Source organism: Lissotriton vulgaris, chromosome 2_2 (genome assembly GCF_964263255.1).
Source record: "Lissotriton vulgaris chromosome 2_2, aLisVul1.2, whole genome shotgun sequence".
NCBI classification, from domain to species: Eukaryota; Metazoa; Chordata; class Amphibia; order Caudata; family Salamandridae; genus Lissotriton; species Lissotriton vulgaris.
Window position 1 is genome coordinate 297584985 of NC_141688.1, and position 18591 is coordinate 297603575.

At 44.5% G+C, this 18591-nt stretch overlaps 1 protein-coding gene across 2 annotated transcripts in view; it reads right to left on the bottom strand.

Moving 5' to 3' along the window:
* The window catches only part of LOC147729335 (embryonic protein UVS.2-like), a 222306-nt gene that overhangs the window by 54975 nt on the left and 148740 nt on the right, over positions 1 to 18591 (bottom strand). For both annotated transcript variants that reach the window (XM_086959621.1, XM_086959620.1), the window contains exons 6-8: positions 13194 to 13369; positions 9634 to 9715; positions 7930 to 8057 (exon numbers count right to left, since the gene is read on the bottom strand). In XM_086959621.1, the coding sequence (XP_086815747.1) occupies positions 7930 to 8057; positions 9634 to 9715; positions 13194 to 13369 (386 nt within the window). The remainder of the gene's footprint in view (positions 1 to 7929; positions 8058 to 9633; positions 9716 to 13193; positions 13370 to 18591) is intronic.

Here is an 18591-nt window from a genome sequence, read left to right on the forward strand (position 1 = left end):
AATCTATGCTGGTAGTGGAATACTGGGATCCATAAGTACATTTACGCCGCTGGGATACCATCATGGACTGAATGCTCGCATTACACTAGGTATGAATGCTGGGATCCAATCAGAAAATATGTGCTGGAATCCAATCAACGGAATAATGCTCGGATCCAATCAGAGAATAAATGCTGGAATCCATTCAAGCGATAAATGTTGCGATCATATCAGGGGCTAACCAATGGGATCCCTTCAGGAAATACATGCTGGCATGAAGTCATGTAATAAATGCTGGGGTCCAATCTTGGAATAAATTCTGGAATCCCATTGGGAACAGAGCAATAATACAGTTATAGTTATCTGTCTTAGCTGAAGATGGTGAAACATCTTTATCAGGGCTGATACGGTCAGCTTTATCAGCCACATTCCACACATTGGACTATCACCTACTGCATGACCAGCTCAGAAGGGCACAGTGTTGGATGCAGCGCAACACCCTTGGGGGTGCCCAGGAGTGGGTATCTCACAGGAAAGCCAGGAAGCGTTCCACAGCAGTATGAATACAGCGCTACAAGACCTCTGGGTAGAAGGCGCTATATAAATACAAACACATAGAATGGTTCTGATAATATCCTGACAGGACAGACCCAAAGTGTCAGGTCATGACCTTCAAGCCATCAGGAAGGAAAGCTGAATGTGGAGACCCAAAGGTCCACACTTTCTCCCCCTCTCTTGTTTTTCAAAATGGTATTTTCTATCATTAGGGCCAGAGACCTGAAATATTGTTTATTTGCTGATACCATGTAGATCTATCTGCACGTCTGGGGCATGAAGGAAGGGTACTTTGCCCTTAAAAAAGGCCTAAATAATGTGGCCTTGTGGATGAATAAAAGTGGGCCCACTTTGAGTAGAGCAAAACCTGAGATGCTCTGCATAGGCTCATGCCAGGGTCTCCTGAAAAACCTCACTTAGCCCCCTGACCTTATTTGAGATCCCATGCACCTTCACTAAGACATCTAAAAGGTTGGAGGTCACGTGGTGAACAGAACTGAACTTTAAGGCTCACATCATCTCTGTACTTATCTGGTTTATTCAGCATAAAACAACTGCAACAGGCATTGCCCTACATCCAAAACAAATATCACAAAATCAAATGTTGTCCACTGACTAATTCAATCCTGGATTAAACCAATCCCTTTATGAGTGGGCTTCCAAAAATCAAATTGCTAAGATGCAACATGTACAAGACCTGGTGACATGACTTGTTTTAAAACTAGGGAGACATTGTCATTTATCAGCAGACATATTCATTGGTACCCATCCAAAAGCTATCCAGAAGGTCATCATCTTATCAGCAGGCTAGGCTTCATTGGTAGCTATCCAAAAGCAATATCCAAAAGGTCATTATCCTCAATACAGCATTCCTGATTTGTAAGTACATCAAGAAAGAGCACCCGACTGTGGGGTAAAAACATTGGATTGCACCTTAGTAACATGTGGCTTATATCTTCTTCACAGTGCAAGTACTGATATTCAGTGGAAGGGAGACTGCAGATTCTTGCTAGTTGGCCCAAAGAATTTGGATGTAGAGCCACTGGATACTAAGAATAGACATACTTTACTTACCTTTAGGAAAGCCTTAAAACATTTATGTGTGTTCTTTTTTGCAGATCTTACATGCATATAGTGTTTAATAAGCCTGGGCAAAGCACTACGCTATGCTTGCGTAGTTTGCGAAGTTTGCGCTACTTCGCACTACGCGAATTGCACGTAGCACAGTGCAAACACGCGTAGCGTAGTGCAGCGATCATGTTTTGCTTGCTCACGGTCCTCAACGTCAAGTTGGCGACCGCGAGCAAGCAAAATGACATCCCGACGAGACTTTTTCCTCGTCCGCGATCAGCAACATCAAGTTGCCGATCGCGAGCGTGAAAAATAAACCTCCCGGCGAGCTTCTCAACACGGGGAGGTCAGGTTTCTCATTGCGAGTGGTCGCATTTGCCTGCGACCACTTGCGATGAGAAACTACCAGTCCGCGTTGAGAAAGCTGCAGCTCGAGTAAAAATGTACTCGAGTGGCAGTAAAAGACAGCTCGCACTGTGCGAGATGCTGTTTTCAATGATTGCACAGAGCGGACAAGCATCCGGTACTGTGCAATCATGGTGAATAGTACACTATGCAGTACGCGTAGCTCGAGTAGTGCTACTTCGCAAACTACGCCCAGGGTTAGTATTTATTGCTATTTATTTAGGGAGCCTGGCGCCTAAACTCATTAACTTATTTCATATTGTGGGCTCTACAAATAATGTCCCATGCAGGATCATTTTAGTAGAAATTGAACTGAAATTATTAAAAACATAATATAATCAGCTAGAAGAAGGGCAAGAATGCAAGGACTGAGGGGCATATCCACAACAGCCAGCGCGCTTAGCATGAGTATAATTATTGCCGGCTATCGCTGGATTTTTATCGCTGAGATAGCGCGCTATCAGCGATGCATATCTCCAAAGCGATAAAAATCCAAGCAATAGCTGCTAAATGTGCGATTATCGCTGGAAATCCAGCGATAATCGCACAGCCATACGCAACAGCTTGATGATAGGGCAGGGCAGACTTAGTCATAATATCCATCTTCCATTGGACATAATGGCTAAGTCAGATAGAAAGCAGGCCTAAGGAAAGTAGCGATAAGCGCGGTAAGCGTTACTTTTCTTATCGCTGTGAAGGTTAGCCTGCAGATTGATAATAAGAGAAATGTTGCGTAGCAACATTTTCCTGGTCATTTCTGTGTGTTACGCCCACTTTGCATCTCATTAGCAATCCAAAGCTGGGCATTGAGGAAACAGGCGAGGAAGCATGAAAACACGCAATAGCGTGTCTTTGCAGATAGGGCGATAAAATTATCGCCGCTTTTCACCCGAAAACGGACCGCTAAAGTGTCTATAATTGTATCACGGGCCTTGTTGATATGCCCCTTAATCAGTAGATGAATCTCATCAGTGGATGTAGCCAGGATGCTATGAGTATATGAATGCTTGGATTCCATTGTGTGTCAGTCAGACTAAGGCATCAGTAATGTAAATGTACAGGAATTTATATAGCGCAAATCACAGAGCGGTTTGTAATAGAATCCTATTAGGAAATATGTCCTGGTATCTTATCAGGAGATCAGCAAGGATCCTGTCAGCAGACTAATACTGAAACCATAGTCAGAAATAAATAGTAGGATCCTATTTATTTATATACAAAGGCTGAAATCCAATTATTAGCAAATTCCAGGATCAACTGACTCTTTGCCGTTAGATGAATGCTAGAATCTCATAAGGGAATAAATGTTGGGATACTCTCATGAACTGAATATTGACAACGCACCAAGGATATATCCTGGAATCAGTCAGGTGATCAATGCTGGAACCCAATCAGGGGATAAATGCAGTAAGAGGTCATTATCTTATCAGCCGACTAGACTTCCTTGGTATCTATCCAAAAGCCCTATCCAAAAGGTCGTTATCTTCAACAAAGCATTCCTTATTTTTAAGTGCATCAACGGAACAGCATCAGTCTGTCTGACATGCAGGGCAAGGGAAAATGAAAATCCTCGCTAATGGGCCCAAAGATTTTTAATGTACTCCCACTTTATATTAACAATAGACATACTCTGCTTACCTTTAAGAAAGCCTTGCAATATTTTACTTGTATTCTTTTTTGCAGCACTTACTTGCATATGATATTTTATTTGATATTTGATATTTATGTGCATTTGTAAAGCGCTAACGTTCGCTCCCGAGGGAGCATCATGGCGCTGGGCAAGCTGCGGAGAATAACTGAAAGAGTGGGGTGTGATAAAGGAAAAAGCTAAATGGCTGCCAGGACAGAGGAGTCTAGTTGTTGGTAGACCCATGTCTTGAGAAGTTTTCTAAAGTTGTTCTCATTTTCTGTGGATCTGAGGTTGACAGGTAAGTTGTTCCAGGCTTTGGCTGCCAGAACATTGAAGGATTTCCCACCCTTGGTCTTATATTTGAATCTGGGGATTAGAACCAGATTTGTCCCAGAAGATCTCAAGCAGCGCGGGGGGTTATAGCGCGTGAAACGATTTGCGAAGTAGCGGGCCCTGTATTTTGCATGGTTTTGAAAACTGTAAGGAGCAGTTTAAAGAGGATTCTTTTATGCAGTGGCATCCAGTGCAGCGAATTTAGGGCTGCAGACGCTGATGACCTTCTGGGGAGTTGTAAGACCAGTCTGGCTGCTGCATGTTGGATGCTCTGCAGCTTTCTGAGAGCAGATTTTTTCACTCCGGCCATAAGGCCATTGCAGTAGTCAAGTCAGGAGAGTATGAGGGCTACCGCGACTGACTTTCTGGCTGCAATTGGGAGGAAATCGAAAAAAAATGTCTGAGATTTTATTAGTCCAAAGCAGCGACCGGCAGTAATCTTAACGTGGTCATCGAAAGAAAGAGATGAATCGAATTGCATGCCTAGGTTTCTGGCTGATGGAACTGCACTTGGAGGGGCCTCTGATCCTAGGGGCCACCAATCTTTCGGACAGAAAGAAAGATTTTTACCTAATGGGATGATTTCCGTCTTAGCACTGTTGCATCTAAGATGGTTAGTATTTAACCACTTAAAGACATCAGAGAGGCAGTTTTTAAACCGGAGATCTGCGTCAGTCCGCTGTTTGTCAATGGTGACGACCAATTGAGTGTCGTCAGCGTAAGACGTGACAAGAATCCCATGTGATTCTATCACAGCTAAGAGGGGTGCCATGTAGATGTTAAAAAATAAAGGGCTCAATATGGACCCCTGGGGCACTCCAGATGTGATGAATTTTTCGCAGGATAGGTGGGGTCCAAGGGACACAGTCTGAGACCTATTTGATAGAAACGATGAGATCCAGGCCAAGGCTGTGTCTATCACGCCAATCTCTCGCATTCCGTTAATTAGGATGGCATGCGAGATAGTGTCGAACGCTGCTGTGAGATCCAGCAGGATGAGGACTGCTTGCTTGCCCTCATCCTGCAGGAATTTGATGGAATCAGCAAGTTCGATCAAAGCTGTTTCGGTGGAGTGACCGGAGCGGAAGCCCGATTGCTGAGGGTGTAGGATGTTGTGGGCTTCTACAAAAGTTTTAAGCTCCTTATGCACTAAATGCTCCGTGACTTTGCCAAGAATGGGAAGTAAGGAGATGGGACGCATGTTAGTCAAGTCTGTTGGCGATTTGTTCTGTTTTTTCAACAGGGGTTTTACAGTGGCCTTCTTCCATTCAGCAGGTACAAGTCCGGATTCAAGGGATTCATTAATAATGGCATTAATGTAGGGATTGACTGTGTCGATCAGATGATGTAGAATGATGGGGGGACAGGAATCGGTAGGCGCTCCTGATTTACAGGCCCGATTGCCTTACTTGTCTGTTGCAGGGAGACAGATTTGAAACTGGAAAGAAGAGGGTAGTTGACTGTTACCTCTAAGGGGGTTGTCAAAGGAAGGGGAAAATCTTTCTGAATGATGACAATTTTGTCAACGAAGAAATCTGCAATTTGATTGCAAAGACTCTCTGAGGGAGGTATATCGGTAGTGAGGGCTTTCGGGTGAGTGAAAGACTTAACTATGGTAAAGATAGTTTTTTGGTTTTGGTGTGCTTCTATTATAAGCTTGGTGTAATATTCCTTTTTTGCTGTTTTTATGTCAGAGAGATATAATTTCCTCTGTTGGACATAACATGTTCTGGAGACTGTATCATATGCTTGTCTCTAGTGTCTTTCTAATCTCCGACATAGAAGATGACTATCTGCTAGGGTCTGAGTGTACCAGGGGGCATTTGGTTTTTTCTTCTTAGGGCCCTTTTCTTGATGGTTTTTGGGCTCAGTATTAGCCGTGACTATTTGGTTCATCCAGATATGGAAGTTGCAGGAGTCAATTTCGACATCTCCAGTTACAGTGGGGGGTGGGGGCAATGGTTTTGACTCCAGCTTGATTCGTTCGGCCACTTTCTTCCAGTTGACTGTAAAGGTGGCTTGGGCATGCCTAGAACTGGATAGGGTGGGAAGAGGTGTCATAATGTCAAAAGGGATGAAATAATGATCAGTCCAAATTTGGGGTAGCGGAGGGGAAGTGGAGAGGGTTGAGAGATTGGAGCATATGCCATCAACAGTGTGTCCAGCACTGTGAGTGGCAGTGTTGATACGTTGGGAAAGTCCAAAGATGTTCAAGGACTGTAGGAAGGAGATGGTATGGGGGTCTACAAGTGATTCCATATGTAGGTTCATATCGCCAATGAGCGTGAAGTTAGGGTATTGTAACATGAGCGCTCCGAGGGCCTCATCCAAAGAACTAAGGAAGGAAGTAGGATTGCCCGGAGGACGATATAGGAGCCCTCCCGAGAGGGAGAACGAGGCGTGGATTTTAATGGAAAAACCCAAGCTTTCAGTGTCCTTAAGGTGACATAGGTCAAATGTGTGACAGGGAAAAGTTTCCTTAATGATAAGTGCTACCCCGCCACCTCGACCGGAAGGTCTATCCCTTCTGAAGATGGTGAAGCCAGGGGGGAGGGCAATAGCCAAATCAGGGTTGGAGGAGTCATTGAGCCAACTTTCAGTAATGAACAGGGCATCTAGTTCTTGGCTTAATATTAAGTCGTGCACGTCTTGGCAATGGCAGGCTAAGGACCTGGCATTCACAAGACCTCCCTTGAAGTGGGTGGAGCGAATTTTCGAGGAGGCATGCGTGTCGGCGACGTTATTTATAGGCAGAGAGGGAGTCCATTCACAACGAGGGCATACAAGGGGGCAGGAAAGGGGGTCAATATGGGGGCAGTCAGAACAGAGGGGATCGGGCAGGGGGCGTAGGGACAGTAAGTAGTTGGTGTCGTACCTGATGGTGGGTTTCAACCCAACAGCGTGCCCTGCGCCCGGCGCAGTCCGGTCGCGGACGGGCGCAGACGGGCTTGGCTTAGGCGCGGCTTCGGCGCGCCTCCGGCGCGCCCGCTGCGCCAGCCCGCTGCGCCGTCTGGCCGGTCTACACATGATATGGGTAGAAAAGGGGGTGGGAGTATGGCGCGACTAGAGCGCTCTCCCTGCCTCCCTCAAGATGGCGCCCACCGTCGCCGAGAATCGGCAAAGCGGCAGTGAAAGACAATGATCTTTTACTGTGTGTCAGTGGTGTCAGAGTGCCTGTTTATAAATTCCCCTTAACTCAGGTGAGCCCCCCAAGAATAAAGCAGACAAAAAACAATTTAGCGATTAAAAACGTTCAGATACAATTTAGGTAGTAAAAACGCGCTATTTCAAATGTTATCAAGATACCAGGAATTCAAGAATTCTAGCACAGCTCGCAGCCCCAGTTGTCTCACCGGGGAGAGCTACTGTAGGGCACCGAGCTAGAGGAAGGGGAGGATTAAATATTCCAAGGGGGCGGGAGTATGGCGCGACTAGAGCGCTCTCCCTGCCTCCCTCAAGATGGCGCCCACCGTCGCCGAGAATCGGCAAAGCGGCAGTGAAAGACAATGATCTTTTACTGTGTGTCAGTGGTGTCAGAGTGCCTGTTTATAAATTCCCCTTAACTCAGGTGAGCCCCCCAAGAATAAAGCAGACAAAAAACAATTTAGCGATTAAAAACGTTCAGATACAATTTAGGTAGTAAAAACGCGCTATTTCAAACGTTATCAAGATACCAGGAATTCAAGAATTCTAGCACAGCTCGCAGCCCCAGTTGTCTCACCGGGGAGAGCTACTGTAGGGCCTACCTACTGTAGCAACCCTAGCACCTAAACACAATAAATAATTTCAGAGGATGTGCTCTTCAAATAAACCGACAAAACAAATGTCCCATTATTGATTATATTGTTGCAAATTGATCTGGAATCATTAAAAAAGAAAATGGTATTGCCTAGGAAGAAAGGATATTGTGACCGCAATGAAATTTCCGAATCTATCTGCCGGCATGCACTCCTTACTGCACTGGTACAGGGTGTTGATTTTGGAAACATCCAGTTTGCTAAGCCCATCCCTCTGTCCGATGGGTACGTCAGGATCTGGCTTGGGGACCATGCTTGGCTTTCCAGGTTTGTTACTGAAAGTATACCTGTGGAAACAAAAACATCACAGGTAAAGGCCACCATGTATGTGCCATTAAAATTCATTATTCACCCAAAAAACTATACAGCGAGTCCAGGTTCGACTACAGCGGGAGCAGGTGAGGGTAAAATATTTGGTGTTTGCTTAAAGCATGGCATGTCTAATGCTTTTACTGAACTAGACGCCCGTGGATTCTGCCTAGCTCAGTCTAAAACTTCACAGTTCTCCCTTTCATGAGCCTCTAAGCCATTGGTGGAAGTACACGCTAACCTTAGCGCCCTCACTCACACTCAGTATCTCAGATCCTTAAAAGCACTGATTTAAAAATGTCCTCTTGTTGAGCCTCACAACATTTCTGCTTACAACCGAGATGTCAGCACTGAGGTATCATTATCATGCGATTCATCAACAAAGGCACTTCTACTCTAAACTGAGTATGTTACCCACTCAGGCAGCATGTACCTGCTTTCCGCACCCATGGACTTTCCACTCTATGGTAACATGTTCACATACAGAGCATCAATCCTAACCATTCATGTTCACCAACACAGCCATCATTTAATACCCCCGCTTCACATACAGAACGTCAGTCTTGACAAATCATGGTCACCAACAAAGCCCAAATTCTGTACCCCTTTTCACATACAGAGAGTCAATCCTGACCAATCATTTTCACCGACACAGCGATGATGGCACCACTCTTCCTCATCCATGGACCTTCCACTCTGTGGGAACATGTTCATTAACACAGCCATGAGTCTACAGGCCTTTCTCACATTTATCACCTATGGCCCTTCCAAATTCTTGCATTCATTTCTCTTCCCCCAAACAAACACAGCCACCATTCTGGTGCTTTTCTTCACATGTAGAGATTCCAATATGTACCAAGCTCTGATCCCTGAATCCACTCTACCACCAAAGGTGAAATAAACATCACCCTCTACTTCCTATTTCCAGCAATCTTATTGCTGATTAAAGAGATCACATCAGAATGTGATCAGAATCACTAGGTGTGATTTAGGGTTTGATGGACAAAGGTTTGAGGGGGTGGAGGAGGACATTAAGAATGCCATCCCGACGGTACTCCATCTGCCAAATTTAGAATTGACCTCAGCTCAGCAGTCCTCTCTACACAATTAAAGGAACCATCATCACTGCAGTTCCTTTCAATTACTAGATGTTTTCACCCAGGTTGTGGGAATAGTTATTATTTTCTTCCAGTCGCACACTTCTAGGTTTTTCCTGGTGGTGATGGACAGGAAAATAATTAAGGTATTACCCCATTCCCTCTAAATAGGGCTGGAATTGTAATGTCATTCCTCAGATGGCCACTCCTCCATACACTATCAGAGTAAGTATTCCATCAATAGAGCCAACAGGGGCTAACTTGACAAAACCCTTAGGGTCCACCCATCTCAAAATGAAGCGGGTTATCCTAGGGTTTGGTGAACACAGTTGTATGTCATGTTTGCAACAGAGTACGATCTGACAAAATCTAAATTAGGGTCACCGTCTATATGTAAAAGCCTTACATGAGAGTTTTAAACAGAAAATCTCTTCTAAGCTGAACATCAGAGACTTACTTCCCATAATGCATCACCGAGGCGTAGTCGTATGGCAGGCCTAGGTTGTTGGTGTTCTCTTGGTAAAAGTTGATGAGGTCTTCTGTTAAGACGAACAGACGGTAAAAATGAGTTAGTGACGACTACGCCTGATAGGGATCTTTCCAAAAAAGAGAAGATCACCTTTCACTAGGGGACAAGTCTGCTTCTGCCATATCTGGGGTTAAAAAGAGTCTACTGGCTAGGCTGTCAAATTTGGTACAGAATTTCAAATCTCCATTTTGGCACAAGATCGAAAAGCATGTGATTTGAGGTAAATCACTTAATCGCACCAGCATGTGAAATTTAATTGTATAATTCTAAATTTAAATCCTATCTGATGAAGAACCCCATCTTGCTCCATAGTGAGTTTCACACTAATTAAACACGAGTACCTACAGACATCTGGGAGGGATGCACTGGAGTTTTGGCCAATTTTAAATATAACTCACTGTTGTATTTTTGAAGGGAAAATCATCATGTTTTTTCCTTATGAAAACTTTTTTGCCTCATAAAATGATCAAACCCCCTTGATGATCTATCTTCAGGGTGTGTCCTTCATCCATCAGATCATATTGTATTTATAGGTATAAAGTGCTAACTAACCCTGACAAGGCTCTGATGCCGGAGAGCACACTGCTCCGGGCGCTCAAGGTTTAAGATTAGTCTTGTGCTTTCAATATAACCCTTTCTCATACAGCTACTTCTTTTCTATATACTGTGTTAAGTTAGCATGAGCTTATTAAATGTTTAAACGACATTTTTCCTTTTTGCTTCATTTTGCACACGGCACATAATTGTTATTTTTGCTTTCAACCTAGAAGAGCGTTGTGATTTACTTGAGAAATAATATGTTATTGCTCTGATATCAGCTTTGCTTGGTACACTGTCTGCACTGTGAGTGCTGAAGCCTCCAAGGATAACTATACACAGTGTTGTTGTGAGGTCTGATCTTTGCACCTTCCTAGATATAACATGAATGCAGCTGCTGCCAAAATCTGGCTTTAAGCGGGTTTTATATTGCTTTGCTGAAAACACACGTAACACACTTGATGGTGCTTCGCATGCAGAGAGCTGGTGAAAGATGACGTGGTCCTCTGCCACTGAGATTTTGAGGTATGGGCCCGCCCTGCTAAAACCCAAAAGAGACCTTCATAGATATAATATAATATGCTAATTAGGGAGGGTGAGAAATAGGTGTTGTTAATTCCTATTCATTTCAGCATCTTAGTATGCTGTCACCATTCGCCTTTTATGGACTAGTAACTATGCTGATAACTTTGTTTCTTATAATATGTTTGCTTGTATTATTTAAGATACTGCGTTTGAGAACCCTGCATTAGTAAATAATATTTCAAATATGCACGTGTCCTCATTTACTCCACGTTCTGGTTTGAAATGATTATATAGCGAAAGAGTGTTTATGTGTTCCACGATACCTGAGGTATTCTAAATTCATGTTCTGGTTTGTCTAAACATTGGGAGTTTGTTATGACCAATGAGACACTGTAGCTAGCTCGGTAAGGGGATTTTGGGTACTGAGGTGAGTTTTGGGCCATCCTAATTCACTGAGGTTCCAAATCTCTATGCACAGTTCTGTAGGAGAACAGAATTCCCGCTACACCTTCCATGCACGTACTTCTTTGAGGAAGAGTACATTATTAGGAGTTAGTGGTGATTATTTGTTAAGTGGATCAAGTATTTGGGTTCTAATAGATGATTTGTGGGATTAATACATGAGAGGAGATTAGGTATTAGTTTGCAGGATTGACGTTCGTAGCAGAGATGATTTATTTGATAATTTGGAATAAAATTAGGACTTTAGAAGTAATATAATAATAAAGATTAAGGCAAACATGCCTGTGACTTAAAATAGGCTGTTCTCAGAGAGAGGAGACATGCAGAGTATGAAAAATAAGGAGACAGGCATTAAAATGAAAGAAGTGGGGAGTTTTTCATGCAGAGGTTTGGGGCTAATGAGGAGGTTTTTTGAGATGCGTGCAATCAGAGGATGAAAAAACTGTTGAAAGAAACACCATTATTTCTATATGTGATAGTGGAGTGAGAGAGAGTGATGCTCAAGGTGCTATACATCTCATCAGTGCCCAGATGAAAAACAAATGCTTTGTGTCAGGTTTATGTTGCTTTTCTAATGCAAGTTCAATGCAAAGTATTCAGGTGGGATTTATAATCCAGCGCAATTGGCTTGTAAATCAAAGTTGCTTAAAGTAATGCACAGTTGCTCTATGCGCTGCCTTGCTTTACTTTGTATCAGTGGTGGCTCCTCCTTTAAGGCGGAGGAGCGTCGCCCCACTACTCCGCAGTAGGAAACATAAAATTATAATAACTCATGTTATATATCTTTCCTGCCGCAGCTTTCTGTGTGGGTTAGGTCTGCTCCGAGGACAGAGGAGCAGGGGAGGAGTGGTTTGCCCACTCCTAAATGCCCAATGGCTGTTTGGTCAGCCCTCTCAGACCACCCAAAACGGTCATGCACTTTTCTCACATTCTCCATGTAGGCTGCATTACACCCTGCATGGGGAACATGCCCCTGCTCCAGCCCCTGGCTGAGCGCCGAAACACTGCACTCAGACCAATCACAATGCTGCATTGTAGTGTTGTGAATGACTACCGGGAGCCTGCTGGACTTAACAAGCAGGCGTTTCAAAAAAAAAAAAGGTTTTTTTGTGCCCTCACTCCCCCTGCCCTTGCCTGCGCCCTACCACCCAAGTTCAATAGCACCAAATACTGGTTTGTATCAAGGGGGAATTTGATGGGTTGTGCACGGGCATTCCTATGCAGCCACCCACAGTTGTAGATATAAATCCCTATCTACAAAAAATTGAACACAGGAAATTTTTCATTTCTCCTTGTTTTTTCTACTTTGCATCTGTGCTGCATTGTATAGCACAAAAGCAAAGTGAGAAAAGTCTCAAAACGTATATTTTGTATTTAAAGGAACCGTTTTTAGCACAAATAGTAGGCTTCAGACAACGCAGGCACTCTAGCCCTACAGTGAAGGGACTCTGCACTGGTGCATGTCTGCCTAAAGTCTGCCACCAGCACTGGGAGAGAGCAGAACAGCACCGCGGCTTAGAATTGCAGTCCTGTAATGCAGCACAGCAAACTAACTTGCTGCACTACATCGTGTGACGTCTGTGTAAATCTGGGCCGTCACTCTGAAGCAGGGCACTGTAGTTGGCAGTCACTGATCCTCAATATCAACATCAGGACATGGGCATTTTAAATACGGGTCACAATGTATCCTGCGCCAGGAGTTTTTATGTAGGCAAGCAACAAATGGATTAATTTCTCCAATTAATGCCCTCAGAGGTGGTAATTTTTCTAGTCTGTGACAGTAACAATATTGCTGTAACCAAGGGTCTGATTGGTGGAAAGGGTGTGTTGGTGGGTATTTGTGATAAAACCTAAGCTGAACAAATCTGGGATCCAAATCATTGCCATGGCGAGCCCATCAGGAATCTGAGTTGTACTCAGTTTTCCCTCTCAGGGGTAAGTGGAGCCCAAGGGGTGTCACTTACCAGGCGCGATGTTCTCTGTCATGATGGTCAAATAGTTGTCGCGGTCGCTGCGCGTATGCTCGTGGTAGAAGCCCAGGGCGTGGTTCAGCTCATGCTGGATGACTCCTTTCTGCAAACATTCCCCGGAGAGAGATACCTGCTGTCCTCCCCCTGTCTTCCCGGTGTACGACCAGCACCTAGGGGAGAAGATTTACCAGGTAGACCCATGAATCACTGCAATAGCACCTTCAGAGAAAGAATATTACAATCTTACCCCATACAAGGCATCGACCTGTGCGTCTCCTCTCCTTCTGTTGGAACACGCAAGAGAGGAGGGATTCTAGGATAGTGACAATGTGCAGTCTGGGTTGTGATAAAAGGCCTTCCATGCAAAGGAAAGCTGTGTCATCCTGCACTAATTTGACTAATTTCTGGCCTTTCCTGTCATAGTGTTTGTCCCGGTGGACTCCATATCTGGGACTATTTTCTTACTGGCAGGGTGTATCTAGCAGGTGCTGATGGGTAAATCTGTTCAATCTCTCATAACTAGGATCCATACTACCGCGCAATCTGTGTTCCAATTGTGTGTGGCATGTTACATGTGTGTTGTGCAGCTAAGAAAGCAAAACACATTGAGAGTGGTGTCCTAAAATGATGGATCCCTTCAGGATGTCTATATTCTTTGAAGACTTATTTCTGCCTCTGGAATCTTGGCATGGAGACCTCATGTATCTATAGGTGGTTAGACTCAACATTCCTGTCCAGCAAAAGGACCCAAGATCCTCTCCTCCCTGTGTTGTGATGGGCATCGCCTAGAGAGACCTGTCCATTCAAACACCAGGCATATCACAGCCATGCTCATATGCTGTAGCACTTTGCTCCAATGAACCAGAGAATTATAGACACAGCCATAATAAAGAGTTCCTGGCTGGAGCAGAGAACAGCATAACATCCCCCAGAAGGACAACACTATGCATGGGCTACAACAAAGGTACTGATGTACTAGAAGCATGCTTTGGATATTGCTTGAGGTTGCACTCTGGCCATCCTCTATTTTTTAGGTGTTCTCTATGTTGGCTCACTTTCTTTCCTTTGTGTAATACAATTCACAATGCAAAATTAACAAATAGCCTTTACTGGATTTTTAGTTATTCATGTGCAATAACTTGTATCGTATTGGGATATTCAAACCGTCAACAACCTCCTGGAGCAAGCTTCAGCTACTCACCCTTGCTGCTCTTAAGCAGTCACAAGTACAACAGGAGTTACTTAGTATTAAACACTGTTTGCCTTCCAACCTCCTGTTTTTGCTGCTCAAAGCATTCTGCGCTCTTTATCACTGCTGACCAGTGCTAACGTGTTTGTGTCCTTTACCTAAGTTGTGGTAACATTGCCTAGCGACCGTTGGCATATTTAATTTACTTATAAATCTTCAGAAATGTGCACTAAATGTGCTCATGGCCTGTAAATGGAATTCTTCTAGTGGGCCTGCAGGAATGATTGCGCCACCCACTTAAGTAACCCTATAAACATGTCTGAAACCTGCCATTGCAGAGCCTGTGAATGCAGGTTTAAAATACCAAGTCGATCTGGCAAGTTAAACATCTTTTTTGAATACCTATAAGTTACCACTAGGATAGGCCCTGGACAGCCCAGAGGGCAGGGCGCAATGTATTTTAAAGCAGGACTTGTGCTTTTAGGTTTTATATGTCCTGCTAGTGAAAAATTCCTACATTTGTTTTTCACTACTGCAAGGTCTATATCTCCCATAGGATAACATTGAGATTACTTTATTCCATTCTGTAAACATAATTGCCAAATGGGAAGATATGACAGGTTCAAGTTTGTTATCTCTGGAATCCTAATTTAAAATGCTAATTTATGGTGAAGTCGGATTTCACAATCCTGAAAATGACACTTTTAGGAAGTGGGAATATTCTCGCCTTAGCCATTTGGGGCCTACGGCCTGTCTCTGATCACATGTTTGGGGTGGGCGACAGCCGGGCTTTGTATATTCCACCCAGGCTGGAACACACAATGGGAGTTTAGGAGTGACCTGATGGGCCATCCTGACAAGCTGGAATGGAGGAGCTGTGCACAGCTTCAATTACACTAGAATAGGCTGTGTCTTGTTCGCACACTAAGGGCTGCATACGCCCCCTGTTGTGAATCTGGAGCCAGGGCAGGAAGGAAGGGAATCTGTACACCTCAAACGCATCTCTTTGAAGTCTCCCTTCTTCAAAGGCACTACTGTGTATAAGAACTGGTACTCAGACACCACGGCCTCAGTGCACTTCTGGACCTGTGGATACTCTTCCAGGAAGTAGAACTGCTGTGCTGCTGAAAGAACAGCCACTTTGCTCGACTGCTACTCTGCTGGAGTCCTGCTTTTCTGTGCTACCTCCTGCCTTCTTGCTTGGGTGAGAAGGACTGTACCTGCTTCTATGAACTTAGAGTGGCTCCAAGCCCTAGTTGCCTGGACTCCTGATCAGTATTCACAGACTTCCAATAATTCTGCATCTGCACCTGGACTCTGCCATTTGTGAGTCTACCTTGCCAAGTGGACTCTTGGACGTGGTGCCACTCCAGTCCTTGACCCTTAAGACATTGGCCTAATATGCTTACCAGCAGAACAAATGCATCTTCTCTGCTGAGTGGCATATCCTCTGACGAACAATCTCCTCGAGCATAACCAAAGCATCGCTGCTGTTGCATGGATAGAGCCCGACGCAGAAGGTCGGCAGTGCCCTTTGCATTTTCGGAACCGATGCATCACTGATGGCGCAATGCATCTCCTCCCAGGTCGTAACATCCTTCATCGACAGCAACTCGATGACGACAACAGCCTCTGCATTGCAACGTCGGAACTCATCAGAACTGACACATTGCCCCAGCTGAACACCACATCCTCAACGCCCAGACTATGTATTGCAAACCCCTGTCAATGGGACCCTGGACAACGACGCAAATGACCTTGCACAGCATCTTGGAGTTGACATATCGCTTCTACTGTGCAGCGCTTCTCGTCACTGATCCATGTAAAGCTCTGCAATCAGGATTTAAGGTACCTTAATCAGCAGATGAGGCTTGGTGCCTGTAGCCGGCCCGCGCTTCATCACGGTTGGCCTGAACTTGTGAACTTGTCTTGGTTAAGCATGAAAAGATATCTCTTGCTGGATTTGGTGGTTTTTGGGGCTATTTTCCGTAAATCTTTGAAATTCAAAAATCTCTATTCTAAACCTTGCGTGGGATCTTTTGTGTTGTCTTTTCATTGTTTTTACTTTTTGATGTGTTGTACAAATACTTTACACATCACCTTCAAGTTAAGCCTGACTGCTCTGTGCCAAACTACCAGAAGGTGAACACAGGGTAATTTGGGGATTGCTGGTGCCTTACCCTGCCTAGGATTGTGGTTACTGCTTGACCAGGACACACACCCTAGTCAACCAGAAACCCAATTTCTAACACTGAGTTATTCATTTGTGGTGCAATACATCCAGTGGTACATGACAGTACACACCATTGATGTGGCACAGTAAGCACTGACTGCCCCATAAACCTTCTGAAAATGTTAACAGTTTATTGAAAACAACTGCATGAAAAGTATCACATCCAGACCTCAGAGGGCACGCACAGAACTGTCAAGGATTTCTTCTTACTGCTAGGGAATTACAGTTTCAGTGAGTGAACACATCTGGTGTTGATTATAGTTGAGTGTCACATGGTTCACTAACAGAAATACAACTCACACTGAAACAATGAGAGGATCACATAGACAGACACATGGAGATCTCAGTGGTGGGAACCAACACAACACTAGGGAATGAATAAAATATTCAGGATCCAGCCATCAGAACCTATAGGAAATTAACAAAGCATGCAGAATCCAGATATCAGCACCTCTAAGCTATTTTTATTCCAGTGGAGGCTCAGCATTGAGAGCTTTAAATGATAAGTAGAAATGCATTGGACCATGGGTCTAACACAGAGTCCTCAGACCCTTACGGTGCACTTTAGCTGAGAAGTGAAAACCAGTTGGTATTATTTTTCACAGAGAGGTGCAGCCCACGGAAGGTCCATCACTGAGTCCACAACACTTGGAAAGCCTTTCACTGAATGTCCACTGCCCATGAAAAGTATTTTACTTTAATTCTACTACCCATTGAGGGGCATCTTCTACTGAGACTTTCCAGACACTGAGGGTTATATCTCAGTAGTGGATCAATAACTAAGAATCTCCAGAGCATGGACTGCCCTTTGATGAGTGTTCGCACCCCATGCAGAACCATCTCCCACTGTGAATCCACAGCCCATTTAAGGTCTATCATTTTAAATCCACAACCTATGTAGTGTCTTTAACTGTGACTCCACAACCTAAAGATTGTCATCACGGACGTCCTGAACCCATAGAGGGTCATCCACATTCAGAACACAACCCATAGGGATACCTCAGTGAGTACGCACAGAACATGGATGGTCATTCACTGAGGCATCAAAAACCATGCAAGGTCTCTAATTGATTGTTCGCACCCCACGGGGGATCTTTAACTGAGAGTAATCAGACCAAGATAGGTCATTGCTCATTTAGGGTGTTGTATCATGTTGTCAAGTTTTTTATATTGACCTATAGAGTATAGATCATTCAACAAATCAGGCTTTACAAAGTGTGGCTAATCACCCAGTAGGGTAATCAGGCATTTGCAGGTCCCGGAGGCTTATTCGAAAAGCCAGGTCTTGAGGGCCATTTGGAATTCCGGACATGAGGTGATGGTCCAGAGGTGCGTGGGCAGGCTGTGCCAGGTATTTGCTGCAATGTGGGAGAAAGAGCATCCTCCACTTCTGCTTTATTAGGTGCGGGAGCATGTGCAAGTGAAAAGGAGGTGGAGGGTAGTCTTCTTGACGGTTGGTGGACGGTCAGGCTTTGGTTAATGTAAGTGGGAGCTTGGTTGTGTAGAAACATGTATGAGTGGGTCAGCAGCCTGAAATTGGCAACTCTTCTGTGTGAGAAGCTAGTGGAATTACCTGAGGTGGGGAGGGATGTGGGTCCGTCTGGGAAGGCTGATGATGAGTTAGGCAGTGATTTCTACTTAGAGGGTATTGCTTTAGTCCAGTGGGCTGGTGATGAGGAATTTTGTAGTGGTGCGTCTTGCGTGTAGGTCTAGCCACTTAAACATCTTATGTAGCATGCGCAGTGGGAGGAAGCAGGCGGAGGAGACAGCGTTGATCTGTGACTTCATGGGGAGCTTTTTGTCAATGATGATTCCAAGGATTCTGGCCTGGTTGGAGGGAGTGTCTGGCCAAAAGGAGTCCTTCCACGTGTTGCTGCTGTTACCAAATATCAGTACTTCTGTCTTGTCTGGATTCAGCTGCAGGCAGTAGTTCTTCATCCAGTCAGTGACGTTTTTTACGCATCAGTGGA